Source organism: Rutilus rutilus, assembly GCF_951802725.1.
Source record: "Rutilus rutilus genome assembly, chromosome: 2".
Classification (NCBI taxonomy): Eukaryota; Metazoa; Chordata; class Actinopteri; order Cypriniformes; family Leuciscidae; genus Rutilus; species Rutilus rutilus.
In genome coordinates this window covers 30897586-30916602 of record NC_140210.1, presented here as the reverse complement: position 1 = coordinate 30916602, position 19017 = coordinate 30897586, and the positions used below count along the sequence as shown (strand labels likewise).

General features: G+C 36.2%; 2 protein-coding genes across 5 annotated transcripts in view; one reads left to right on the top strand and one right to left on the bottom strand.

Moving 5' to 3' along the window:
• Positions 1 to 4636, top strand: part of frem3 (Fras1 related extracellular matrix 3) — a 32385-nt gene extending 27749 nt beyond the window's left edge. The window contains exons 19-24 of the mRNA XM_084402005.1: positions 1056 to 1183; positions 1328 to 1462; positions 1641 to 1767; positions 1886 to 2073; positions 2793 to 2939; positions 3034 to 4636. Coding sequence (XP_084258131.1) covers positions 1056 to 1183; positions 1328 to 1462; positions 1641 to 1767; positions 1886 to 2073; positions 2793 to 2939; positions 3034 to 3561 — 1253 coding nt within the window. The 3' untranslated portion in view covers positions 3562 to 4636. The remainder of the gene's footprint in view (positions 1 to 1055; positions 1184 to 1327; positions 1463 to 1640; positions 1768 to 1885; positions 2074 to 2792; positions 2940 to 3033) is intronic.
• Positions 4637 to 5319: 683 nt separating this feature from the next.
• Positions 5320 to 19017, bottom strand: part of gab1 (GRB2-associated binding protein 1) — an 84608-nt gene continuing 70910 nt past the window's right edge. For 3 of the 4 annotated variants that reach the window (XM_084402006.1, XM_084402009.1, XM_084402008.1), the window contains 5 exons: positions 18809 to 18892; positions 15205 to 15298; positions 14543 to 14669; positions 8006 to 8134; positions 5320 to 7224 (listed from right to left, as the gene is read on the bottom strand). In XM_084402006.1, coding sequence (XP_084258132.1) covers positions 7066 to 7224; positions 8006 to 8134; positions 14543 to 14669; positions 15205 to 15298; positions 18809 to 18892 — 593 coding nt within the window. In that variant the 3' untranslated portion in view covers positions 5320 to 7065. The remainder of the gene's footprint in view (positions 7225 to 8005; positions 8135 to 14542; positions 14670 to 15204; positions 15299 to 18808; positions 18893 to 19017) is intronic. The other variant, XM_084402007.1, reaches the window with a different exon arrangement.

Below are 19017 nucleotides of genomic sequence, written 5' to 3'. Positions count from 1 at the left end.
TGTAAAGTTTAAACGTAATCATTAGGTTCGGATCGGGTCGCTAGTCAAAAATGGACTTATGACATTCATTTATCGTGTGTCGCATTGAAACCACTTAAAATGTACCTCATTGCGATACATTTCTCACGGATGTCCTAGTGTCCTCTATTCTTCCAAACTAAAGATGGTGAATTCTTCGTCAGTCAGCACAAATTCATATCTGTTTACATTTATCTTAACTTCTCCGCTTCATATTAGTCACGCGGTAGTAGCTTTATTCGGGCGTGGCCTCTGTGATTGGTCTATGAGTTGCACACTGGCAAGATAAATGACTTTATAGATAAAAAAAAGAAAAAAAAAGATTTTTGTAGATAGAAAATTACTAAATAATAATACCAATAATAGATTTAACATTTTTATAGAGTAATTTATTAAAGCTGCAGTCCTTAACTTTTGGCGCTCTAGCGGTTAATAAACAGAACTGGATGTGTCTTGCGGAATAACATTGTAGCCGGAGCTACTTCTCTATGTTTATGTCTATGACAAGTCACGCAGGTATTGGGCTACTCCGCAGCAGTACGACCCGAACCAGTCTAAAATAGTCCGAATATTAACACTTATTATAGGTGGACGGACTGTATGATTCAGATAAGACAAAAGCACGGTTTGGAAAATGGATTCATTATGTACTCACTCATTTTATATCAGTTCAATATGCGCGTAACTCCTTTTTCCTGAGCATGTTATTGGCCAAGACTTTCCGTACCTGGAACGAGCTTCTCATCTATTACAATCCTCTATAATAAACAGTAGATGGCATCATAAAGCCTGTTTTTTTCACAGATGATTGCTTTTAAAGTAGCCTAGGCTATTTGGGGTTTAAACCATTTTGCCCAAATAGAAGAAAAAAAAACATATCAGGTACAGTATCTTTAAATGTGTGATTGAATGCAAGTGACTGTGAATATTATTTTATATAAATGTTACTAAAATCAAACTGGTTTTGATTTTTGATTTTTTTCTGAAGTTACGTTTATTTGGAATTTGACATGTCTGGGATGTGTATTGGCTTTCAGGAACCACTCTGTCCTCTATGGTAATGTCAGCGGACCACCCTGGACTCACATTCACTCTCTCCCTGGTCAGAACTGAGCCCACTTACAACCAGCCCATGCAACAATGGAGCTTTGTTTCTGACTTTGCTGTAAGTTTAGTCCCATTTTTATTTCTTTAATTTTTTTACCTGTTATTTCATTTACATATTGTCAGTCATACAATTCATGGATGTTGGGTTATACTGTACATTTTATGAATATTAAAGAGGTAAACTGACTCTATGTGCATATAGGTGAGAGACTATTCCGGCACCTATACTGTGAAGATGATTCCATGTAGCGCTTCACCTAATGGAGAGTTCAGCATACCCCCTGTGTGCCACCCGAGGGAGCCCCTCACCTTCGACATGGACATCCGCTTCCAGCAGGTTGGTTTCAGCTTCTTCATTTACCTTTACATTATGAGAGTAATGTAGTTGACATGTTTCTTATTAATTCAACTACAGACCTACTATAAGGTAACAGCATGTTCGTCTAATCCTGTCAATCACAACGAATATACATACATGATGCATAAACACCTGCTGGTTTTGTGCTGTTTCTCAGGTGAGTGACCCTGTAGCAGCAGAGTTTAGTCTGAACACACAGATGTTCTTGCTGTCGAAGAAGGAGCTGTGGCTGTCTGATGGCTCCATGGGCTTTGGAGAGGACACAGACACTGCCTTCATGGAAGGTAATAGACATCCAAGAACAATAATAATAGAATTATTTCAATTTAGTTTCAATTCATTATTTCATTCAGTCCCTGTATTGAGTGTAAAACTAATTGAATCAAATTGGTTCTCCTCTAGGTTCTAAGATCTTTGGGCGTGTGATGGTGGACCCAGTGCAGAACCTGGGTGATTCTTTCTCCTGCAGCATAGAGAAAGTGTTCCTTTGTACTGGTGCGGATGGCTATGTGCCAAAGTACAACCCTACAAATAAAGAGTATGGATGCCTGGCTGATGCTCCATCCCTGCTTTACAGACTCAAGATCCTGGTATCTGATTTTTTTTTTACCTTTCACACAAACATTCATTGTGAATGTGAATCCTACTTCTATGTGGATCTTCCTCTTTTAATAGTCAATGAAAATGCTTTTCCCATTTTATAAATGTAATGTCTTCAAAAATTGTAGGTGATTTCAAAAAAGTTTTTTTCTTAAAATCCTCCTTGCTTTACCCTTTTTTAACATGGGTAGTTGGACATTTACAATCTGAACTAAACTTGCCTTGTCAAGGCCAAATTAATTATATTATATTATATTATATTATATTATATTATATTATATTATATTATCTTGGAAACTTATTGAGCTTGGCATGGTCGTGAAGGACTGCAGTTCCTCTATGATATAATTTCCTCTTTTGGGGGGTGTTTTTCTGCACATTTTTGTATGTAGCACCATAGGATTTTGATATGTCAGACAAAAGTTTTTCAAATATTAATAAGCCTTGAAGCAGTTTTGATGTTTTTTTTTTTTTTTAAAGGAATAATAATAAAAGATAATTTAATAATAAAATGATTTTTATTATTATTATTATTATATGATAGATGTATCACCTTGAAAATTTGACATTATACATATTTTTTTCTTTTCTTTTTCAGAAATTAAAAACATGATCGTCATAGATTGGGTGTTTTCAAGTAATTGTATGTAACTGCATGTTAAATACATTTTGTTTATCACCAATTAACATGTTGGTCTTTGAACTTAAGGACAAAGCTCAGCCAGAAACTCAGGCCACCACTTTTGGAAATGTCCAGTTTGATGCCAGCTTGGCTTTGGATAACCCTGAAGCCCTGCCTTTGGTCAGACAAACTGGATCAGATGGTTTCACCCTGTCATCATCTCCCCTCTTCCAGGTCAGAGACTCAATGTGTTTTATAACAATAGTGAGAAACCCAAAGGTGCCCAATTTTCATCTAGAATATTAAGAAAGAATGTTTAATTTCTCAGGTTGCTGCTGGCCGGGAATGGTTCATCCACACCATCTACACCCTCCGTTCTAGAGAGAACGCCAACCGAGGCATTGGTAAAAGAAGCCTTGAGTACCACCACGCTATATCCTCCGCCGTAGCTGACCCTGGCACCCAATCCCGTAATCGTCGTGCGGTACCCGACCCAGAAGCTTTTGACATCGGTGCTGAGAATAACCGAGGCACCAACATTCAGCATATCACCATCGACCGCTCAAACCGACTCCGGGTGAGCCAGCCATGGGGTCGTGAGACTGACCTAGAGCACCCCCTGGTGGAGGGGAGCCTGGGTAAAGGGCCTGGTTCAGATTTTTCTCTTCCTGCTGGCATGTCCACATTGCTCGGGGTGGCTGGGCTCATCCTGCTGGTATGCCTGGTTGTAATTCTGGTGGTTCTCTTGATGCGACGCAAGCGGAAAGAGAAAAAGTACCCACCTTATTCCACTTCGTCCTGCACAGCATACAACAAGAAGCCCACAAGACACATTGTGGACAGCTCTGAGGTTTAAACCATCCCTGTTGCTAGCATGTCATTTAAGACATGCCAAAACTTACTCTCATCATGGTGCTTTCTTGTCAAGAAGCAGCTGAAGTTATGGAGACGGAAATATTTTGATATCTAAAGCCAAATGACACCATCCAATATATGGCTCTTTTTTTGTGGAAGGTTTCAGAGTTTCAATGAAGACATCTTAACTCCAGGACTCCTCAAAAAACCTGGTCAAACAAAAGGAGGTTGCTCGTTGCATTTCTCTTAAGATTAAGTTTGAGCTTCGTAGTACTAATTTTATTTTAGCGTGCTCCAATCAGTAGATCTGTGAACCAGAATTGGCCACAGAAAACCCGCTCAGACAAACAGAGTGAATCTGTGCTTCAGCTTTTGTCAAACTCAAATTATCTGCAAATTTAACAAGTACTGCTCCATTATATTAAAGCAACCCATTTGATTTAAAAAAAAAAAAAAAACCTCCACAACTACTTATATAAATAAATATTAAAAATATAGAAAAATTAAATGGTAAATTTACCCCCAGCATGAATGGCATATGTTGGGGATCAATAGCCAAAAACTGCAATCTCAGCAGTTACCCAGCCAATTTAAATGTTCAGGATCATAATGTCTTTTTTTTTTTTTTTATCAGTCCATTTTAATTTCATTCGATATGTAACAGTTCTTCTTCTGAATGTGTGTGTGTGAGAGATTTAAGCAAATTGAAAGATGCAAGAACTGGCGTCTTTGAACATTTATGTAATAAATGTATCTATTTTTATATGTTCCATGACATGAACCGCTGTGTACAAGAGCACAGGCCAGCGTTCCCACATGATCGATGTGTTGCTATGCAAAGGGAGCGTGATGTTCAAGTTCACAACTATTCAGAATGTACTTATTTTTATACATTTTCAGGATGTTAAATTGTGGTTCAGAATCACACATTACTTCTGTGTGTACATAGTTGCCTATTCTTTATCTGAAAAAAGGAGAGACTGGTGTTACATGTTACAAAAGGTAGAACATGATAAAATACACCCTGATAAAACTTGAAAACTTGTGAACCACACATACATAATGTTTTTTTTTTTTTTCATGTTAAAAAAATCATTACAGATTTACAAAATAGAAGCAAAGAATTCTGAATATTCAAATTATAATTTAAAACTGATACTAGCATTTTAGTTTTTCCATTTTAGTTTGTGGCTTCCCATTTGGTGATAATTCTTTCAATTTATTGTTTAATGTTAGTTAAAATGTAATTGTCAGACACAAACCAGCCAACATTTTGTCATTTAAATCTCACCTTATAATGGAAATCACTAACACCAAATAACACCAGAAAAAAAAAAATGTTTGAAACCCAACAGATTTAAATTATGTCAGCTAATACACAATTAGCATTGTGTTTTTAAAAAACAGAATAGGTTTTTGAGAATTGTTTAATTTCTTTTTTGTTTCTTTATTGCTGATGAAAGGAATTCTGTTAAGATACTTGTTTCATTATAAAGTGCCTGTTAAGTGTTTAAAATATAAATGCCTACTTCTATAACCTGTGACAAGTTGAATTTCTGTCATTTAACATGTAACATGTTCCTGTGTCTAATTCCAAGTGCAAACCAAGTGCATCGTGGTTGCAGTTGAGGCTCACTTACAGGGACCGATATCCATCAGGACACCATTCATTTAGGGTGTAATATTAACCCATAATGTTCAATGCCATTGAAATTACAGTTCTGAAAACAAATCATCACAGATTCCATTAGTTGCAATGTCAGCAGTAATTTCCTGAAGTATCATTTTTTATTGAGTTTATTTTAAAATGTACATTTCTTTCAGATTCATTTAAAAAAAAAGATATAAAGCATCAGGGTCTGGGGGCTCAAAGAAAAAAAAAAAAAAAAAAGATTTGAGTAGAAGGGAAACAATATAGGCACAGCTTTGAATCAAAAGACATGCTTGGAAAGCCTATTGATATATACAGCAGAAGCCACCAACGGTGTTGCAACACTTCAAGTGTCTTCTTGGCTTAAGAACGGTAGTTAGTAAAGCTATTTTATTTTACACACACACAGTAAAGTTCTATGCTGATGTATTCTGTATAGATGTATTCTGACTTGAGCTAAAAATCACTGAACGGATCATATTTACAACATTCAAAAAAAGTTGCAATGGTAAGGCAGTTAGTTTCCAAGAGTTGTGGAACTCCATCTGAAATAAATTATCGAAGTGGCAATAAAATGCATTGATAGAGCAGTCACACAGAGAATGCAGAAACAAAATAAAATTCCTGAAACTACTTGACCGGCTTTTCCTCCCCTCTATGAAGGCATCTCATACAGCACAAAGCCTTTGTAATAATATCTTGCGTCGTAAGCAATTTCAAAAAGGTTTCTATGAGAACATACGAACTGCAACACTAAAGACGTCATCTATGGCTGCAAAATAAAATAAAATAAAATAAAATAAATGAACTCTGTTAAACCTTTCAGTGAGTACCTGACCTCGGCGCTTTCTGTAAATTGATACCTTGCTTGAAAACAAAGGAAATAAAACCAAAAACATAAAACACACAAAAACTTAAGAGAATTCTCTTCTCTGGTAAAAACTATCACAGTTCCTGATTCCACCAATAACATTTCATAGTTTCTGATACCATCTCAGACCGTGTAGACTTCTATCCTGCAGAATCCACACCTTAGCCTTAACATACTAGATATTAGATACAAATAAAGGACACTTTTATTCATGTACATAACACTATACAGTCTGCCTGCTGTCTTACATGCAAACGAAAATAATTTTCAAACAAACTAACTCTTTCACCTAAGTAGATTCACGGTTCAAGCAACTCAAAACCTTTTGATTGCACTACCGAATTACACTTGAGGCCCAAAAGAATAAAACAATTGGAAAACAAGTGAAACCTCGATGTCTAAAGGTTTCAGATTATCATGGAACTATATACACCAACAAAAAAAAAAAAAAAAAAAACTTTTGGCCTCCTAAAACACATCCTAAAAACCCACCGTGGCAGATTTGTGAACATGGAACATTGTGAAAACAGAACAAAAACAACTGACAAATTCAACAGACCTGATGCACCCCGAGCCCATGGAATAATGTGCTTTAACACCTCGATGGGGGAAAACCGATATCCATGAATCAGAAACTGTCTGAGTGGATGGGTGAGGGAGGGGCAGTGTGTATCTTTATAGTACGAATAATGCTGCTCTGTTAGCGCAATATTTACTGGGCTTTCAGCCAATAAGGCATTGTGAGTCCTTCAGCCCCTGTTCTGTCCGTCTTACTTCCGAGTCTGTCAGCTTATACATGAGGATCCCTCGGATCAGCTCTCCCCTGCGTGGGTGCTGTCGTCTAGCAGGAAGCAGTGTAAACTAGCTGATCTGGGAGCTGTGACCTAGTCGCTGTCACACACCTGTATCTAAAAATCAAACATCCTCCATTCCTCGGCCTCCCACGAGTCCTGACCAAGCAGAAAAGAGGAAAGAGGTGGGTGTCATTTGGGCCCTTTGCTGGGGGTGTCTGTCTCCGTCGACTGCCGTCCGTCACTCCAGGCCTCTCGTGTGCTCTTCAGTGCTTGCGTTCTCTGCTGATCCACCACCACATAGTCCACCCGCTCATCTGATGCTGAAATACCAGTCCCGTTACTCTTCTTCTGGAAGGTGAAGATATGACAGACAGTCAAAACAGGTCTTGCCAAAAATACCAGTGCTTGGATTGCGAGTTGATACTAAAATAAAAAAATATGCTACGATTCTTTTCTCCAATATCAGTAATGTATAAAACTGACTTTTTCATAAAAAAAAAAATATATATATATATATATATATATATACTTTATTAATGAATAATTCATTGGAAATGTAAAGAATTTTGCACAATATATCAATGATATTGGATATTTATCTTAACATAACTAAATAATACTTGACATTACATGACATTGTTGTAGTTTAATTAGTAAATATTAATATTTAACTTTTTAAATAAAGGAGTAGGGATAATTACATTATTTAAAAAGCTAGAAATTAGGGGAAATTATGTAACAGCTGCCACTCATTACAGTCTCTTGTCTGCAGAGAACAATGGGAAAAAAACAATAATCCTCAACTGGTGTATAATAGACTTTGTTAATAAAAAAGGCCAGAGAATGACCATATTCCATCAAGCTGACAAAAGAGCAGATTTTATTCCTGCTATATAATGATATATAAAAAAAAAAAAAGCTATAGTAGGTGTATAATCATAGAGCCTGGAGATAATAGCACTGGTGTCAACATATATTATGCCCCCCATTGTTAAGCTTGTCAGCTATAGACAGTAAAAGCATGAGGTAGTCTGACTCCTGGTGATTAAAACCTCACACAAACACCTCCATCCATAATAACTTATTTTAAAGTTTGTCTAGTTGTGAGAAATGATTTGTCATGTCTTACCTTCCGAGGAGGAGTTGATTTCCCAGGGTCCAAGTCGAGGTCCAGGTACTCCACCTGCTTGTCTCCTTTGGGCTTCACCATGGGACTCCCACCTCCATCAGCAATCATTGGTGCTCCTAACTTCATGTTCTGAGATATCAAAAATAAAAATAAAATTATTACAAAAAAGGTTGAATATGAAACGTTTACCCGAGTCAATGGTCAAAAAGGTCATCAGAATTAGTTATTAAAAGATTTATGCTACTGGTAAATTAATCTACGACAATGCTACTAGGTGATGTAAGTAAACAGTCAGATTGTTTTACATTTCTAATCTACCTATCTACATGTGGTCATTCACCCAACACTCATTCTGATGATTAAATCGGTACTGAGTTGCTTACCTTCATATCAAAATATGCAGAGAAAAATAGGTCTTTCTAAACTGTTTCAAATTGATCTGAGAGCTTCATAACTCATTAATGATCCACCTAAGTCATTTAAAATAATGCCCCATTAGTTCTACGGGATTCTGCTGAAAAACCACCACTGCAGATGACAATCCGACCTCTAAAAGTGTCGTTTCCAAAATGATTTCCTTACATTTCCATGGTGTGAGTCATAAATGTAATAGGTGTGTATTGCATGATGTGGTTTTTCCATGCATGTTTTTCAAAATATATGAAACATTATTTCACTCTGCATTATTTACTAACTCAATACAAACCAAATCATCAAGTGACTGTCAGGGGGAACAACACTGCATTGCTAATATAATGCATACTGTATATAATTGATAAAAAACAATAACAAAATATTGATTAGAAAGATTATCATTTGAGCAAAAAAAAAATGGACTGGACATGTACTGTATTTAAAATTCATCTACACTCAAAATAGGTTTCACTCATGTTGAAATGAACAATTGTATACCCAATAGAAAAAAAAAAAGAAAGAAAACTTGTCAGGTCATACACTAAGTTCAGTCTACTTTTGCAACCCTGCTCACCTCATCCAGCTTGTCTAGACCTGACACTTCTCTCTTTATAGGAGTGATGGGAACTGTACAGTAGAAGGACTCCTCTCTACGGAACGGAGGAACAAGGAGGAGAGGAGGAGCAGAAAAAAAAAAAAATCAAAGAGTAAACAGGAAACAAACAGCAAAGGCAAGCAGAGGAACTAGAAAAGAAAAATGCAAAACACAGATGAGCCAGACAAAAGGATGCACAAAAGAATGCAAGGAACAGAATGTAGAAAATGAGAGACAGAAAAAGAGGCAGAGAAAATATTTTCCCAAGTATTTGGCAGCTGAATCCAGTGCATCAAAAGCCACACTGTGCAGTGTTATCAACATCACAGCTGTAAGCTGTTTGCTTGTTATTTTACAGCTAACATGCTAACATGTTAGCAAATAAAACAAGCCATGCACAAAAAGCTCCATAATCAAGAAAATGGTCAATTAATAGAAATAAGAATCACATTAATAAACACGAAAGTGGAACAACAAAGATGCCCCTTCAGGTGAAACCAAGGAAACAAAAAAGAAATGGAAGAAAGACAACAAAATAGCAGTAAACCTGGAGGGAAAATAAAAGAAAAGAAAAGTAAAGGTAGAAAAAGCAGCGAGGAGTCCTTCTATCCAGTTCACAGATCACAAAATATCACCCACCAATTAAAGGGGTCATGAACTTTTTTTATTTTTATGATGTGTTCTTTGAGGTCCACTTATTTTAGCAAGACTTTTTATATCAACAACATAATTTAGAATTAACAGGCTATTTTCGATCCTGTTTTTGACCCTTTCTTTTAAACGCTCTGTTTTGATAGGTGTGCTACATTCAAGACACAAATGCCCACTGCTATGATTGGGTAACAATTTTGCATATTAAAATAATTTTCAACATTACACGTGGAATTGTTTTGAAAGCCTCTGATGTTGAAAAATGGCAACCGGTGAAATTTAGCCAAACAAGTTTGAGCCAGAGTCTGATCCCGAAACAGAAGACATCGAGCCTACACCTCAAATAGCAAGGATACGCCAGTCTGCAACAGCATGGAAATGAATCATCTTTATTTATATTTATTCCATAGCGTTTAAACAAAGATGCTCCAGAAAAGTGTTTCTCGTTTTCAGTTGAAATATTTGCCAACTGTGAAACATTTATGTGTATTACATTTAGTCTTGGTTTTGACAAAGTTTAAATACTTGAAGTTATCACAGCTATAATTGACAGGATATCTTAAGGTGTTTTGTGTAAACGAATTATGAATACACAAAATCGTTCATATAGTCATTGTTCATCATTTTCAGTGAAGTGAAATTAAAGTGAGTACAAATCAAACGATCTGTAATAGGCAAGCAATAGTGACACACGGTAAAAAACAGTGTTGGGTAAGTTATTTATAAATAGCTACTAATTACATCTTGAACAGGTTAACAAATTACTGTATTAACTACTCTTTAAAAAGTATTGCATTACTTATTACTAATTAATTTCTAAATCCCATAACAACCAGTTGAGCAATACAATGATTGAAACGAAACTGCTCATTTAATTATTTCAAATAAATAATATAATATTTTAATAAATTATTCTTGAACTGACCAAATTATTTAATTAAAAACATACATTTTATCATTAGATGTTTCATTTTAACGTTAAATCCAATGTTTAATATAGATGTGTTAAATAGTCTATAATAGTATTGAATGGAATTACATCAGAAGTAACTAATTAAATTACAGAAAAATTAAGAGTAATCCCGTACTTTACTTTTTCAAGAGAAAAGTAATTACAGTAATTAATTACAATGTGATGAGATACACACAACACTGGTTAAATCACTGTTACTTGTGTGTTCACCATTAGTACTGCCATATATCTAATATAGTTGGCACTGCATCATTTTTCTGAAAAGCTTAAGTTGAACTGTCTGAAAATGAACATTTCCTAATGTTTGGATCACAAGGAAGGCAATGGAAAGACAACATCTTGTAGTTCTAGGAATCTAGGAGGCATCTCTATTGTTATGTTGCTCGAGTAATCCTGTGTTTGCATCGCTGTCTTATTTAAGGCCATTGCACACTGAGTCCGAAATTCGCATTCAAAATTTTTGCACGTTAAAAAATAAATACGACCTCACGTTATGTCAATCACGCTTGCACACTGCCTCTGAAACTTTCGCACAATTCAGAGCCACCAAATCACGAATATGAAAAAAAACGCATGCGAAAATTTCGAACTCACTGTGCAAGGACCTTTACTCACCCTCTACTACATGCACAAATCGGTGGGCGGGGCTAAAGAGGCAATGATGTAGAAGTAGGTGTTGATCGCACTATGACGTCATACTGAGACAAAATTTGAAGTTTGGCAGGCTTCTTTTTTTTTTTTTTTATAAAAGCTGTTTTTGGACTAACAAAGTTTTGAGTTCTGAAACAAACAGGATATTTTTTATAGTACAAAGACCTCTTATTTGTCAAAAGATCAGGGAACATTTGATTCTTCAATTCATGACCCCTTTAAGATTTCTGGGAACTTTAATTCTCAATCTAGCCTTTGTCCCTAATAATGAAAAACAACAACACTGAATAGATTGTGTGTGTGTGTGTGTGTGTGTGTGTGTGTGTATATATATATATATATATATAGATATAGATAGTAAAAATGTAATGTAAATGTAAAAAATAAAATAAAATCAATGACAATTTTATTTCAAAATCAAATCTGATGAAAAATATTTTGAAGAAAACTAAGAATTCTAAAAATCATTTAATGTTGCTATCATATTTTCAAATCAATTTTACTTACCCGTCTAAAAGTTTGGGGTCAGTAAAACTTTTTTTTTTACATTAAACGGATCAAAAGAGACAGTCAAGCTCTTTACATTTTTACCCAAAAATCTATAAAAAAAAAAAATTATAATAATAATAATATTTCAAACTTTTGACCAGTTGAACAATACGGGATGCACCGATACCACTTTTTCCAGAACGAGTCCGATACGATACTTTTATTTTTAGTACTTGCTGATACCGATACCTGTGTTTTCATTGCATTTGGCTAAGCCAATAGATATTTTTTTCTGTTATTTTCATGCCTAATTATGCCTGTTAAAATATATTGTAGGAACCACTGTTACTTTCACTGTTCATATTGTTGCTCTATCATATTTTATCTTTAAATAAATGGCACAATATTTTGAGCTGCTCCAACAGGGCTCAACCAGTCAAGAGCAGCAAGTGATTTTCTCTGTCTTTTGTTAGATTAACATTGAGGACAAAGACAGCAGTAGATTTATTAGGCTGCTGTCACTTTAAGAGCTGCTCATATCCAAAATACTGTTACACACGCATTTTCTTTTTAACTGTTTAAGTTTACTTTAGACATGACTGACTATATTTTACAAGGATACTTGCCTATACGGGCATTTTGACAATTTTGTGTGAATTTTTCCGTTAAAGCACAAGATGACATGAAAGAGAACTCTATTTAATAGGATATTCGCGTGCTGTCTGAGAGGCAGCATTCTGGGTCCGTGCTTTGGATGTTTGTGCACAGAAAACCTCTTGAAAACGTCATGTGATTACTATACTGCCTTAAATGTAAATGTAGGGAGCCACTCATTATACACAAATCACGTAACAGTTCATGTCTTTACTTACACATACGATTTAGTTTTAATAAAATAATGCATGTGCTGAGTGAATGATCAACACTCAAGAGCATTCAACGAAAGTGCTAGCCCTCTCCCTCTCTTTACCGTTAGATAACGTTAGTAATATGCTCCTCATTTTACTTTATTTGCTATTGCCATATCTGACCGAACCACAAACTTTCCAGCAATGTCAGTGAAAAAGGGATGTGCGCTCGACAAGCTTGCGCATCTATGTCGCTGAGCGCTCAATCAAACTTTAGCAGCTATATAGGGTGGAAATATTGAATTTGTTTATCATTCTATTAATTTGATACATTTACTTCATAGACATCATCCTTTGATATATCCATTCTGCTCTCTGTTTGCTCTGTTGTCAGTGTTTCTTTGTCGCAAGCACTGTACTGTACACACTGTGTGGTATTGATTGTTGGTATCGGAGCATTTTAATGAGTACAAGTTAGGGCTGCACAATTAACATGGAAATCGCGCTTAACTGATGCGATTATGAAATCGCAAAGGCTGCGATTATTTTTAAAGCGCAGCTTGTCAGTGACGTCCGGCTCGGTGATCCGTAGTAAATGCGGCTCCATCTGAAAGCACTGCGAGTTTGAGTCGCTTATAACGTACATTTGAAAAAGCAACACGTGTCAAACATCTTTCCAAACATGAAAGCATTTATGAACCTCTTGTCCAACAAAAGACAACATTTTAATAAATCAAATCAAAGCATTTTAATATTCTGTTTATTCAGCTACAGCCATACTATGATGCCCATAGGGATTTCCTGGAATGACATTCCAGTGCTGCGTTCCAGTCCACTTTTAGACACGCACTTGCGAACTTCCCTAAGCACTTCCCCTTGGGGGAATCCCTGCCGCCATTTTGAAGTGCGTTCCACTTCGTGAAGTGGACGAGGGAAGTTTATATGGACAGACCCTCGTTCCCTCGATTTTGACCGAGGGAGCGAGTCTGCTTCAAATGTACACTTCAGGCACCTATATGTCCCACAATGCAGTACGATTGTGACGTCACCACATATCTCATCTAATCACCATCACAACAGACAACTCTATGATATATTAATTATATATATTTTTTGTTTAAAACAACCCAAACACACATAAACATTTGGATGCTGCATTAAACAAATTCTTAAAGGAAAAAAAAATGTAAATAATAAATCAACTCCACAGCTGATTCCAAGTGATCAAGGGCTTAGGACGTTCCAGTTCAGCCCATTGCAGTTTCCGCCAGTAGTGGGCACTCGCAATGACGTACATCCGAGTGAACGAGACGGAGGGAAGTTTGCGAGTGAAGGGCATGACAGTTTTGGACTGGAACGCAGCACCGGAATGTTGTCTTACTTCTGTGGTGTGGCATATTTGGCGTGTCTGCGTGAGAGCGCCCTCTGGCTTTCAGATGGAGCAGTGTTTACTATCAGCCGCGCTGCACTGACAAGCTGCGCAGAAAATAATTTTTCTTCCTTTGTCAAATCGCGAGTGGTTGCATTTCGATTAATCGTGCAGCGCTAGAACAAGTACGGGTACACGAGCGCAGTATCGGGCACGATACCGATACTAATATCATGCATCATGAAACGGCTCTTTTAATTCTTTCAAATACATTAAAACAGAAAACAGTATTAATATTAGTAATATTTATATTTTACAATTTTGCTGTTTTTACTGTATCTTTGATCAAATAAATGCAGCCTTGGTGAGCATCTTTGTGAAAAGAGACTTCTTTCAAAAACATACCGACCCCAAACTTTACTTCTAAAGTTTTAGTTTTTATATACATATATACACACTGAATATATTCCAATTCTGACAGCAATAAATGTATATTTTTGTGGAAAAGTTGCTGTGGTGTTTTTGGTTTTTTTTTGGTTTTACATACTGGTTCATCTGAAGACATATTAGCGTGTTGCATGGTAACATAATTCTCATCACAGTCGTCGGAGTCGCTGCTGGAGGCAGTGCTATGCCCCGAGGACGGTCTGGGGGCCGTGGTACACCTAGAGGGGCTGAGCAGCAAGACAACATTTACACTGCCGCTCGCTCACTCTCACACACACACACACACACACACACACACACACACACAGACAAAGAACAGCAACACAAACTCTGGCTGTCTGGATTAATGCATGTTCTGAGCTGGACCTCTTTAGCTGATATTGTGGAACCCAAAACACACTGGCAATCACAAAAATCCACACACGCACTTTCAACAGCCTTCCAGATACATGAGCCACGTGGCACTTACATCAATGTATTAACTCAATAAATAATTCAAGAACACAATTCATGGCATCATTGGACTGTCATCATTACCACTTTAACTATTATGTGGTGCTAGGTAGCGATGACAGTCAAATAACTTACAATGGTGGCGTTTTACTATCATCACTACTATTTTACTATAATGGCATGTTAGGACAAGACTACAGGAATGCATGAATGATTAGTTATTTAGCCTGTGGTGTCTGTTGCGTGGAGGCCATGCAGAACCATGCTTAATTGCTGATCTGTTTCAGAGGAAACATGCCCAACACTTACTCCCTCGTGAAGGATCTGGTCACGGGGGAACGGACCGGTGCCGTATACTCTTCCCACTCAGGTAAAGGCTTGATCTCCAAAGGGGCCGGCTTAACTGCAAGAAAAACACCAGTTTAATTCTGAAAAATGTTCAGATGACATAATACCAACCAAAGGTTCGGCCCAATATTGTAAACATAATAATAGTAATTAAATATATAAAAAAAAAGAATAAATGACAAAAACTCTTTCCCCGTCATTGACGGAATTTTCCGTCATTTATGAGACAGTGCTTCCCCGCCATTGATGGAATTTTACGGCAATCCATGTTTTCACTGTTATCCGTTAGGGGGCACTATATTGCATCTTCTGAAAGTACAGAATCTCCAGATCAAAACATAGGCGAAAAATTTGCAGAAACAGGCGGTAGAAGCATTGCTTAAACACATGTTGTAGTATTTGACAGATGTGATTTTCTCAGCTTTTTGTTCAAAATGTTGCTTTTTTTTTGTTAAACTTACCCAGATTCAAGTGTTGATAAAAAAAAAACATAAAAATAAAAGAATTTTATTTCTTTGTATCTTTTGATAGATTGCATGTTCAAATATTCATACAAAAAATAATAATATTCTGGGGCCCATGAAAGTTTTGTAAAAATGATCAAATTCTGGTGGCGGCAGGCAACTTAAAAAAAATAACAAATAAAAACGCTGGCGGGGAAAGAGTTAAACGAGCAGAACAAATCTGTGTGTACATTCTTCAAAGATAAATCACAATCAAACATAAATTGTTGCAATGAATTCAATGGGACAAGTTACTTTAACAAACATTTACAAACAAATTTGCATGTAATTTATGAGGGTTCAGGTTGTTTGAAAGAACAAAAGCAATTAATGAATATTAATGTACAAAATAAATAATTCTTAATTGTAATATATACAAATTATATTAAAATTAAAATTAATGTGAGGAATTCCACATGCAGCTAATGGTAGGTGTTTAGCCAGTAGAAGGTGATATCTGTTATGTAGTACATCATGGGAGTGAGAAGTAAGTACCCTTTCCTCAGTGGGATATAAGTTTGTTTCACTCCATTTTTTCCTTAAGAACACAATTAAATAAAATACGGATCATTAGTCATTAGAACTGAAATCACACCTGAGGGAAAAGCAAGGCCACAGCTAAATAAAAGGTAAAACGAGTGATAATCATACACATCCTCTTTTCTGCATCTCATATAAGAAGCATCTGATTCAGTTATCATCACAGCTGGCCCGACACTTTGCTGAGCTGAGAAGAGCCCAATCTGGCAACTGAGTAGCTGTAGTTGGCTGAAACGCACACCAGCTGGTGCCAGTGTGTGAGGGAAGAGAGCACAGACTGGTATGCATCTCAAGGCCCTAAGTGAACTTTTTGGGCACATTATGTGGCTTAAAAAAAAAAGTGCTTACTCTAAAACACTAGATGGTGATTCATCTATATGGGACAACTGTTGTATTATTGTACCACAGTACAATATCCTACTAATATATGGAATTGTGATGACAAGAAATGCATCACAAAATGTACTTTTTTTTATTTATTTTATTGTTATGCTTCAATCTAAAAGGTGCACAGAGTATTTTTCCTTCTCTTTTCTTTGCACTGCTCTGATGGCATTTCATTTAACATGTGGCACTGCATATTTACTTCAGAGCCTCCTTAACTTGGGGGTTCAAAACTGTCCAAATAGATAACATCACCAGTGTTTCTTCTTTCTCCTTCAATGCATTTGAGACTTTCACCTCCAATGCTTATCGCTGCTATTTACATTTTTTTAAACACATATTAATAACACATAATTAATTTTAAAAAGTATCTTTGGACACCCTGATGGCAGATACACTACCATTCAAAAGTTTGGGGTGGGTCATTTTGTCAAGATATTATTGATTTTATTCAGCAAGCCAAGTATGCATTAAATTGATCACAAGTGAAAGAAAACTTTTGAACTTTATATTCATTAAATAATCCTCAGTACAAATATTCAGCAGTACAACTGTTTTCAACATTAATAATAATAAGAAATGTTACTTCAGCACCAAATCATCATTTTAGAATCAGGTGATCATGTGACACTGAAGACTGGAGCAATGATGCTGAAAATCCAGCTTTACCTTCACAGGAATAAATTGCATTTTAAAATATATTTAAATAGAAAACTGTTATTATTAATTATAATAATATTTCATAATTTTACTGTTTTTACTGTATCTTGAGCATAAGAGACTTAGGAAAAAAAAAAACTTACAAACCCCAAACTTTTGAACAGTAGTGTATCTTTGGAAACCCTGATGGCAGATATATCCTGATGCCATTAAATAAAGCAGTATCAGGAAGCTCCCAAGATTCTAACCAGACACCTGAATCGCTCTTCAGACTATTAGTCATGATAGGATTCATCCGCCCACTGCCAGCTCTTGTCAAAATGACTCAAAAATGCTTCTGCAAATGTGTTGGTTAAGTGTTTATGATGTTTATGACTCGTGGGGTCAGTGAGCGGTTTGAAAGTGAAAGGAGACTCTGATGATTGAGTGTCAAACATTAATCAGTTAGTTTTACCTGCGATAGCTTCCCTCCCAGACACAACAAGCATCACTCAACCAGAACCTAGAAACCTCAACTCACATATCACAAATTCATTTGCTTAATAACCAGCTGACCAAAACATTTAAGAAACAAATCCAAAAGCCTTCAGATGGACACGGAATCTGTGCACACAACAGACCAATGCAACGGATAGACAACAGTAGTAACTATGAAATTGAAGTTCCTTCACACACTGCAGGTAGTTAAGCTATGCGTGTTTGTATGATAGACTATGTTCACACAGTTATTAGTCTTTGGGATTGGAAGCCATTTTTACAATGAATTGTGTCATTGTTCTGATCATACAACAACTTACAGTAGCACAAGAAGCTTGAATATGGTCTATCTCTGTATGAAAGTATAACCTGTCAAGTGCTTTTTATTCTATAAAGGTGTGAATAACAGTGGCTAAAGTAAATATTTGGTAAAATATGTGATTATAAGTCCTTAAAATGTGTCACTTTGGGTATAAAATGCATTTCTCACTCTCATAACCAAATTGTATGTAAACAGAACTGTATTTAGTACTAAGGAGTCACCAATATAATAATTTTCATGTTATGGCCAAAAACCAATAAATGGCTGAAATAAAAATTATACATTTTGACTATGTATGTATGTATGTATGTATGCATTATAGTCTTAAATATACACTTCGTAACTTAAAATACAAACCAACTAAAACAAATAATTTTATTATGTTTAGATATGATTTAGATTCAATAGCAGGTGTCATGTGTACACACACACACACACACACACACACACACACACACACACACACACACACACACACACACACACACACACACACCTACAAGAGAGATAACCATATTCTTTTGCTGTGTGACGGTAGCCATATTCTCAGTTTATAAGTAGATTTATTAGATTTCTTCTATTACACATTGTGTTGTTCACAATTAGAGCTCGCTGGAACCTTCAAAAAAAATAAAATACACCGCAGACAATGAAAGTAGCATTCTGTCGAGGTACGTACCCTTACGCCGTCTTGAGAATTCACCTATGGTTTGGGAGTCGGTTCGCTCAAGACCGACTGCTCTGTTTATTTTAGGGCTCTGACCTGAATTGGTGAGAGAAAACTTCTTTGTTACATGTCTTCTTTAGAGAAATCGGTCTTGTGTTGTCTTCTAAACTTCACACCCATGCAATTTAGCACAATCACACGGCCACCTGCATCACCTGGCC